Source organism: Papaver somniferum, chromosome 9, assembly GCF_003573695.1.
Source record: "Papaver somniferum cultivar HN1 chromosome 9, ASM357369v1, whole genome shotgun sequence".
NCBI lineage: Eukaryota > Viridiplantae > Streptophyta > Magnoliopsida > Ranunculales > Papaveraceae > Papaver > Papaver somniferum.
Window position 1 is genome coordinate 102,935,382 of NC_039366.1, and position 11,015 is coordinate 102,946,396.

General features: G+C 37.1%; 1 protein-coding gene across 1 annotated transcript; it reads right to left on the minus strand.

Moving 5' to 3' along the window:
* Window positions 1-1,952: 1,952 nt before the first annotated feature.
* On the minus strand, window positions 1,953-5,556 carry LOC113309368 (calcium uniporter protein 6, mitochondrial-like). Its single transcript, XM_026557784.1, has 2 exons — window positions 4,773-5,556; window positions 1,953-2,820 (listed from the first exon to the last, which is right to left on the minus strand). Exons 1-2 carry the CDS (start codon window positions 5,262-5,264, stop codon window positions 2,335-2,337), a joined length of 978 nt encoding a protein of 325 aa, XP_026413569.1. The 5' UTR covers window positions 5,265-5,556; the 3' UTR covers window positions 1,953-2,334.
* Between the last annotated feature and the right edge of the window lie 5,459 nt (window positions 5,557-11,015).

Sequence of the window (11,015 nt, forward strand, 5' to 3'; positions counted from 1 at the left end):
TAATGTGGAAATAATCATCTTTAATTTAGGATCATTGCTGGAAAATATGGTGTTAATACCTCTAAGTTGTAATTGAGTTCCTAGTGCAGTCAGCTCTTGAAGTGGTATGATATTTCTTGTTGGAAACCTATTTCAGAAGCAAGGTATTTAATTAACAATATCACTCTATATTTACTATACATTCTGGTACTAAAGTTCCTTCCCGCATAAAAATGCTCTATGTGGTACTAAAATTTCCTTCAAATTCACACCTGGTACCTGGTAAGGATAAATGTTCTTCTGTTGCTAGTAACATTTTAGAGGAGGGTAACTGGTCTTTTGATTTTAAAAGAAGATTGATGAACCTTTGGATGAATCAAATTGCATCATTTTGCTTGATGTTGACTCTAACGTCCTACTCTAGATGGTAACCCTGGCACCAGAAGATGGTCCCTTATGCAAAAATCTACATGAAGGACTAATTGACCTTCCTTACTTTTTTTTATCTGGAATCCAATCATTCTCCCAAAAGGTTGACGTCTTTACGTGGTGCTGCATTCACGGTAAGCTAAACTCTAGGCGAAGCAGTATGGTAAGCGATTTCTCTTTGTTATAACTTAATTGTAGTGAAATCCAACTATTATGATCTCCCGTGTCGCTTAAATGTAGCGATATCCCTTAACTACACTTTAAAGTTGATCAAATCTAATGCGGGTTGTAGCTAAGGAAAATCACACCGAAACTCAGATTCCGTGGAAAAAAACTTTCGGGTGATTTCCAACGGATACTTAGTATGGGTTTGGAGATTTTCAAACTTACTCTCACTTTTAGCTCTTTTATTTTACTAAATTTCCCCTTTTTCTGTTATATTTCTATTTCTTTTAATATTTTTATTATCCATAAATAATATTTATCTAAAAAATTAGAAAAAGAATTGGAAAAAGAAGAAGAAAACCAAGGGATGACGTTGTGCATAATGAGATTGGCCATTTTCTTAGCTTCAAAAAAGTTATAGCTAACGGAAAAGGTGTTACTCTTTATAACCGTTTTGTGTGATTCTAGGAAAAAGAACTCTGGAACCTAGTCCCTGTTGGCATATCAAAAATAGATCGACGTGGCTCAGTCTGGAGCCAAGAGGTGGAACAGCAAACTGCAAAAGCATCAGGTCCTATCGATTTTCTTAGAATCCACGAGAACACACCCTAGTATTAGTATTAGGGGGATGTTGTTGTAGTCCACCAACATTACCAAAATAATCTTGTACTGTACACCATTATTCCTCGTACGGTACAATGATCAATATTTTTATATTGTCACTTATTTGATCATTTAACCCGATACGCATTGCTAAGATACTCAACGTTCGCAGTGGATTTCTACTTGAAATAAAGCTCTTTGCCATCTCAAACCGTAGCATCTTTTCTTCCTTGTTTTTTTTTTCTTTTTCTTTCGATACCAAAGTCACACAAGTTCCGAACCTTGTCCCTTGCAACTTTCAAAAGGCACCATTTAGCCATCTCAAAGGAAGTAGCTTTCTGTTCTCTTACCATTTTGACTTAGTCCTGGTACTCCTTTGTGCACATTTTGTCTGTACAGCTACGCCTTGGTTTTAGCCTGCAATAATTTTTCATCATTGCCACCTAACAAGGAAAATAGTATACAACCCACCAACATTTCAAGCCAGCATTCAGAATAGTCAATTCATATACATGTTGCATAATTGATGCATCAAAAATTGAAATGCTCTCTTTCTTCTCATCTTCAACTGATCCAACCCAAACACAAAATCTTGATATAAATCTAATCACCAACAATAATGGTTCCGAATTTAAAAACCTTCTTGAAGGATGGGTCACAAATCTCCATCATCTACACGTCATCCGAACAACTTGAGTCGCCTGCAACTGCATTGCAAGTAATTTGAATGCAAAAACTTTTTGAAGCGGCAGATACAACAAGAGAAAGAGTCGAACTAACTTGAACCAATTTTAAACTGCAATTTATAGTTGGAGATGTAGCCAAAGATTACACTATGTAAAGTGTAAACCATATGAAATTAGAAATGAAGTAGGTTGTTTACAAAATTTGAAGTACTGAAGTACAACGGGCACAAAATGCACCTCTGTGGGACGAAAAAAGTATCAGTAGCACAACCTCAGCAATTTATGTTGTGCATTGTCATGAACACAACTATACCCAAAAACAACAGTCCATTTTCAAATTTCTACTACAGACTGTTAATGTAATTGTGTGCCCAAAGTATTACTCAGCTGAAACCATGGTTAGACTCGAAACTGCCTTCTGTCATTCTTACCAGGGAAGAGAGAAATCGAGTAGTATTTAAAAACTATGAGGCTACCCCTTGTGAAACATTTCATCATGTTCTAGTTGCATCTGTTTTCGAACTTGGGCAGATGTGGACGTCTCCAGAGGTGATTTACAATGGTTCTGCAATTCCACAAAACGATCTATGTTAAAATTCTGTCTCTTGCATAGTTTCCTTTGCCTAGATAAGAAAAGCCTTTTCATCAAATCCTGGTATGTTGGATCCCTCGATGTGAACAAGAAGTAAGCATAACCCACAACCAAGCCAGTCGTAGTGGTAAAGAATGCAATAGGTTCCATAACGTCCCATGAGAATTCCCAGAATGTGAGACGGAAAAAGAGGCCAACTTGTAGCACAGAGAAACCTAGCCCTGACCAGAGTATACGGCGTACTTGCTTGTGAGCTAAAACATCAATATCTTCCTTCTCTTTCTGCAACTTCTTTAGTTCATCTCTCCTTGGATCATCTTCAGGTGCCAAAGCAAGAGGAACTGCCCGTCTTACCAAATCTACAACCTTCAAACGAAACAGATATACTATTTCAGAAAACCATGGAGCACAGAACAGGATTTTGACATAACAAATACAAAAGGCTTAAAGAACAAGAAGTTACAAACGCAGTAACACAGCCTATCATCTTAGTCAAAATGATAATGAAAACATGGTAAGAGCAAAAGTTCTAAAGCTTAAACTAAAATTTGACGACAAGATGGCATTCATGAAAACCCTCACCAAATTGCCAATGGCTACAACACAAACGAAATTTAACGACAAGATGGCATTCATGTAAACCCTCACCAAACTGAGGCAGTAGTGGACTCCTTAAGATCAAAACTAAAATTGATCAAGGATCTCTTTATAACCTTAAGAGGAACTTATGGCTTGTTTAAATAGTTTAGAATATTGAAATATGATAACCCTATAGTCAAGAGGTGATCACGACAATGGGGAACCTGCAATGATCAACGTGACTCGAAGCATACCTACTGGAAAAGAGATTATCTATTCCCATTTATAAACAGATCAACACCAATTAGCCAATCCTTCTCTAGATCCAACAAACTAATAGCCTTCCAAACATATGGTTCCGAGAATTACACTGTAATCGTAATGGCACCACAGCTAGAAATGATTATTCGACATTAAGAGAACAACAAAATGCTACCCTTCCCTTTTTTCTCCCAGTTTATTCTTGGGACGGCAGTCGGTACTTCCTGCAGCTAACACGTGTCCGCTCACCCAGCAGGATTACACTAATCATGCCTAATGTGTTTTTTGAATTCATACTACTTTCTATATAATGATTTTACAGCTCTTTGTGATCCTGTTCATTGGACATGCCTTATAAAGATTTGTGATTCTGTTCATTGGACATGCCTTATAAAGAAGTTCAAGGCTTCAACAACAATAACAATTTAGCCTAGCTAAAAACAAATTTCTGTATCATGGTGCTGTAAAATTGTCTCCTCCCATAACTTCCTTTCCTAGATCGAATCTATGCTGCAATTATCAGTTTAACTAATCTATTTCAAGCATAAATTGGCATTACCAGAGAGAGAATCATTTTAGGCAAAAAAATTACAGAAAACCTACATAAGCACATACACAAACACAAAATTATGATGGATGAGATCCTAGATATGAAAGATGAAATGATGGAGACCGTACATACATAACCCGCTTCCATTTCCAAACCCTTTCAAGGGTTTTTCTTCTTTTTTTGAGAATTCATAGTCCCACAGAGAAAAAATAAAAACAGGAATTCTGAAAAAAAACTCAGCAAAAGCTAGAGGCTCAAATCCAGAAAACTACACCCTAAAATACATCAATACACAAAAAAAACATTCATCATATTCAATGTGTTTTCTGAATTCGTACTACTTTCTATATAATGATTTTACAGCGCTTTGTGATCCTGTTCATTGGACATGCCTTATAAAGAAATTCAAGGCTTCAACAACAATAACAAATTCAAGGTTAAAAACAAATTTATGTATCATGTGATGTAAAATTTTCTCCTCCTGTAACTTCCTTTCCTAGATCGAATCTATGCTGCCATTATCAGTTTAATTTATTCTATTTCAAGCATAAATTGGCAATACCAGAGAGAGAATCATTTTAGGCAAAAAATTACAGAAAACCTACATAAGCACATACACAAACACAAACACAAAATTATGATGGATGAGACCCTTGATATGAAAGATGAAATGATGGAGACCATACAAACATAACCTGCTTCCATTTCCAAACCCTTTCAAGGGTTTTTCTTCTGCTTTTGAGAATCCATAGCCCCACAGAGAAAAAATACAAACAGGAATACCAAAAAAAGCATTCAGCAAAAGCTAGACAACCACATATGAAGGCTCAAATCCAAAACAACTAGACCCTAAAATTCATCAACACACAAACAAACATTCATTATATTCATCCAAAATTACAAAAGAGATAGAAATAGAAATACATACCTTATCAGGATGAAGATAAACTTTATCTCTAAAAAGAAGAATAACACCAGCTTCATCAAGAACACGAGCAAACGCAGCAGCTTCATCATAAGATCTAGCAACACCCATACTCTCACAAGCCCTAAGCAAATCACTATACCCAATAACTTCTTCCTGTTCCATACCAAGTTTCCTTTTCAATGATTCCACATTAACTAACCTCATCAATTTCTTTGCTTCTGTAAACGAAATCGCATCTTTCCCACCTTTTTCACCTCCTTCAAATTCAATTCCAACTCCTGAAACTTTTGTAGAGCTGTTATCATCTTGACCAGAAAACCCAGCTGATTCTGATGAGAAAAATCTCGACGATGAAAATGGACGAACAAAACAACTCACATTATGTTCAATCAACCTAAAACCCTTGTAAATTGCTTCCTTCTTGTCATAGCTCCTCACTTTCGATGATAATAAACTACTTTTCAACAAATTCAAACCTGATGACCTCCACATTTTCTTCAATTACAACTAATATTCAGAGATTAACCTGGTTTTAATCAGTTTTCTCATCCATTTTAGGTAGAGGTTGAGAGAGGTTTTCTGCCCTAGTTTTAATGAAAAGAGATATTTCTGGTTTTGTGTGTAGGATTTCTAGTTTTCGTGCGATGAAAGAGAGGATTCTTTCCTTTTCTCTTTGCTTTTCTATTTTAATGGCGAATTTGAGGGAAGTCCGGATTGGAGGACTTCCGCGTCTGTTAACCTGAGGTTTTTTGAAAGCGCAAATCGTATTTCGCGACGCGTTAACGTTAAGTAACGGATGTAATTTTTTTTAGTGGCTTCTTGCTTGGTTATTATAGCAAAATGTTTAGGTCGTTTTTGAGCAGTAGGACCGGGACAAAAAATGGTAGCTGCTTGCTACGTTCGTTCAATGTTTTTACCAGACTAAACGTTTATTTTGTTTTTAATAAAAAAATTAAAAATGGGAATAATGGACTTTATATATCACTTACCTAACACCATCAAAAATCAGAATCTCAGTAATGAGATTTAATGTTGTTGTGGATTAGGCTCTGGACTCCGGAATACCACCAAAAATATATATGAATATCAGTCGCCCCGTCAGTAATTCTGAATTTTGGACCAGTAAACGCACATGAAGATTAGGTGAAAATATCTGTTGTTGGTGTCAACTTGAGTTAATTGTAGGTGAAAACTTTGAAATCAACACATATTTCCCATTAAGAGTATCAATTTATTTTTAAATTCATTTTCAAATGCAGATGGGTAAAAGCTATAAAAAGGAACTTGATTTTAAACCATGAAAAAACAACAGGTCTGACTGACAGATGCCTTTGGCAAGAATAACAACAAGGATAGCGGTGCAAGAATCAAGATATATCTGCTGAGCTGGATCTTTGTTAATTAAGAAACCTGCACTTGTGTTAATCAGGGATTTTAATCAATAATTAATCGTTTGTTTGATTAGATTAAACACAACCACCGGGTTATCTTAATTTATTTATTTCTAATTTGGTTAATGGTGGCGCAGTCAGTTACAGCTTGACGACGACTTTAATAGTAGAAGTTTAGAACCATGATTAACATTCCAAAACCTACCATTCAAAAACTGCAATTCAAAGCTCACAAGTCATAAGCGACTCCTCCTCAATATAGGTTGCGTTAAAGGCAGAACTACATTCTTATTCTTCTTTAAGAGTGTCCATGACCCTAATCCCTAATGATAAGGAGTCTAGAGATTAAGTACTGCCACATAAGATACACGACACAAGTACTCGTAATGAGATGCCGCCATGAACTCAGATGACAAAGTCAAACAAATTACGATGCGGTGACTCCTGCATATTGGTCTAAATATTTGGAGTGAATTTTGCTACATTTTTTATTTAAAATATTTTGGTCGATGGCATTGGCCTTTTCCAAGTCGTATCATGTTAACAATTGTCTGATGACTCTGATCCACGCCCTTCGGATCCTTGGCCTTTTGGGTTGATTACTTCGAGAATTAAAAAGTACAGAAAATCAAGTCAATAAGGAGAGACAACCTATAAGAAAAGGCTTTCAAGTTTGATTGATGATGAGTCGGGAGAGGTGGATTAGGCGGGCGCCAGGGGTGTATCAATTTGGACCACTCCCGCCTGAAGTTGGTACGGGCCACTTGTAGAACTAAGCATTAAGTGTATCGATTTGGAGTGATGCTACGTTGACACCAAAAACTACCGTGAAAAATTACGTGAGAGGGATCGGACGGATGAGTGAAAAACCCTCTGGCATTTGGATCATCAAGGGGCAGAGGTGGGCCCGATGTTTGTAAGTCACAGTACATATCCCGGGATTTTCTTCCGGGATACAAAGCATTACCGATCAATTTGGATCCAGGGGAGGAGCAACAATGCTACATTCACCGGGGATCAAATCCCGTGAATGTCACCGCACCTCACAAAAGATGAGGGACCCACAGTGGGGCCCATAACCCACCCCGATGTAAGCTCCAGCGGGTACCGCGGTGATTTTCACGGTTCCCAGTCCCGGTAGCTGTAGCATCACTCGTGGAGGAGCCTGGAGGCACTTAAATTCGCCTTGGCAAATCTTACCTTACTTTTCTTGTTTAGTCGTAGGAAAGTCTCATCATTGCTTGTTTTGGTTAACGAGTTTTCGCAGAAGTTGGGATTGTACTCTGCCTACTTACGCACGTTGTTTCTCACCCTTGGAAAGGTAGACGAACGACCCGTCCGGCTTTCTTGAATAACCTTTTGCCTCCTTCAACTTTCCAGTGCACCAACATTCAAAGACTTCATCTTGGGATGAATGTTGACGATAATTTTGGCATGTTTTTACTGTTCCGTCAACTTGAAACAAGATATCTTACCCCTTGGGGTTTTTGTCCCCATACTACAGTATAATGTTTTGATGACCAGATAATGTTTTGACTGCAGCGGAAGTAGGCCTCGTATTCCCATGGTCAAGATTGCTTAGGTCCAGGAGCAGGGTAGCAGTGGATGTCGACAGGGAGTGAGATAACAGTATTTACAATTTGTTTTCTGATTTTCGAATCCAAAAAAAAATTAGAGAATCCGCTAAATTCCATGCATACAAGCTCTCGATAGATAAGTTCATGAGAATACGCACAGCAAAAGAATTCTACCTCTCTTTTTTTTTCAAACTTCAAACCCCGTTCGATAATCCACAAAGTGTAGAGTAAATGACACTCAACTACTCAAGTAATCAACTTAAATGTTACAGGAGAATCACATCTATTTTCTAAAGTACTCCACTTCTTTTAAAAGAAAATGAAGAAATTATCTACTTCTTCTATTATCTTCCTATATCATGCAACGAGATGTAAATCTTCCACCATCTTGATGTGATACAGACAACGTCGTATGACTCAGTATGAGCATAATGGAGGAAAAAGAATCACACTCCATTAAAAAGTATTTTAGCTTTTGTAACTTTGTTTTTTCTTAGATTATGAAACAAGAATTTTCAATGCATGCCAAAACCACTACAAGGAAAGAGTCATTTACTACGTCTAGCTTTTGTATTTTTGTTCAAATTAGGCTCTTTGAATTGAGAGGCAGGTTTTTCTTTATGGGAGTGCTCAGAGGGGTAGTTTCGAAGCATGTACCTAGCCATCTAACCCCTCCCTAGTGCAAAATGCCGCTTTTCTCTTCTTTTCCCATACGTGCATCGCATATTCATGGTGTTGGACAAACCAAAACCACACGAACAGCATCCCGCACTAGCCAGACCATCTGGAGTCTGGACTGGACAACTCACCCAAAAGAAAAAAAATCATTAACGGTTGAATTTTACTACTGTTTGGTATGCGGCCAGTCGACCTCTTTTGTAGTCGGGTATACAAAAGCTCGGAGTCCGGGACCAGGATAGGTTCCAACGAAGTCGCTCTTATACTTTTAGGGTTTTATCCTTTGTTTTGTAAGGTAGGACCATTAAAAAAAAATCCTTAAGGATTCATCATAGTTTTGAACCAAGAGATTTTGGACCTACTTTTGCACACTTCCATTCAACCACGTCGCATTCTGTGGTCGGCAAATAGTGTTTTTAGCTGCAAACAGACTCAACAAGTTGGAAATGCGAGATATTCATTGTCGACTTTGTTTTGGAAATGCGAGATTTTGGATGTAATAATCTGCTCATGCTTTGATAGTTTTTGATTACCCTCATCACCAGATGTGATTCTTAAATCCTGATGCTGCATTCGAATACGTATCTTAAGTTAGCTGAGCTATCAACAAATTAGAGTGGCGCAGCGGAAGCGTGCTGGGCCCATAACCCATAGGTCCCAGGATCAAAACTTGGTTTTGATACAGAGAAAGGCTTTTGCTAGTTTTTTTTAACGATCATGGTCCTATTAGGCCACCTAAACTATAGTTATAAGGGGTGTCCTAAAGTATTGAAATGACTAACTTACCCTTAAGTTAATTTAATTTAAAACCAACCCAATAATTGTCTATATATATATATAACCACCATCTCCTCCCACCACCTCCGATTATCACCACCACCACCACCTCCGATTACCACCACCACCAACCACCACCACTATATATATATATATATATATAGCTTAATTTAAAACATTAACAAAGATATTCTCACAAACCCATTACTTGTCATTCGTTTTTGGTTGAATAAATGAGAAGTAATCATTAAAATGAGTTGAAAATGGAAGTTGCAGAGAGGTTTAATGGAGGGTTTTTTTCAGAGAAAAGTTCGGTTATCAAGAACTAATTTTTACTTAACCGAACACAGAGTTCGGTTGATTCGCAAAAAAATACTTTTAACCGAACTCTTTGTATTAGAACAACACAAGTTCATAAGTTCGGTTCCTTCGCAAAATAAGGATATCACCGAACTTTAGTTTACGAAAATAATGAGAAGTCCACAAGTTCGGTTCGTTCGCAAAAATGTTAAGTTTTCTTTGTAACCGAACTCTACCTTTGAAACTTCGTAACCGAACTCTACCTAATTCGCCAAGAAATAAATTTTGTAGTAACCGAACGTTTGCCTAATTGCATATATGCATATATAAGCCCAGTTCGGTTGATTCGCAAAATATGTTGAAGTTTGCGAACCAACCGAACTTCTAACACTAGGTTACTTTTAACCTGCAGTTCGGTTGGGAACTTGGTTGCGTTGAAATTTGCGAACTAACCGAACACACAAGATGTACCCAAATAAATTGTTAAGTTCAAAGTTCGGTTACCTACCATTTTATCCTAGGTAACCGAACATTACACTGTACGACCAAAACCTCCATTAACGAGCGAGTTCGGTAACCTGGGTGTTTGGAAAACGTAACCGAACTACACTTTCATGTGTGTTCGGTTACATGTTCTTGACATATGATAACCGAACTGGCCCATATCTACATAAAGAATTTCATTTTTTTGAAAGTTTGGAGCAATTCAACCAACATTATCTAAGTTTGAAGCCTACCTGGGTACTCAAATACCCTTCCTCCAGTTGTGGTTGGTAAAATCCATCGTTTTTCATGTTTTCCTTCTTCATCTTCTCTAACTTTACTCTCTCAATAATTCTACTTCTTTAAAAAAAACCATCTGATTTTTTAATCTCACTAATTATCTTTAACTTAATCATCTCACTAATCATTACACTAACTATTATTAACACTAACTAATCATCACCCAAAATTAATCAGGAGGGTAATTTAGGTATTAATATAAATATCTAGATAAGGGGTGACCTAGATTTACTTCTAATGTCTTTACCCAAAATAAAACCATGGTCCCCCAAAAAACCATGGTCCCCAAAAAATCGTTCTTATTTTTTTCCAGTGCGAACCTCCCTTCAGGCTTCTGCTAGTTTGTTTTTCTTGCCAGTGTGAACCTCCCTCCAGCTAAATAAGAAGATATATGTAAATGTTTGAAAAGTTTGAATACGAGAATGAAGAGGGTGAATAGCTTATACAAATGTCTGTTTTAACAGAGCTAATGTATATGCATCTGCAAGTTTGAAAACCGTATTGAATCAGGCCGCGGCAGAAAGAAAAACAAAGCTAAATACCAAAACCGAACTTGATATTACTGCAATAAGGGATTGGACTCCTGAATTCTGAGCTTCTCAATTTTATTTCAGCTGATTTAAGTTTGCACTACTTAAAATGAGCAGCAACCCCGTCCTCTAATTTCTGTATCTTTATCCCTTAATTCAGTGTCACCAAACAAAATATTTTAAGAATTCTCATCGAAAGCAGAAACA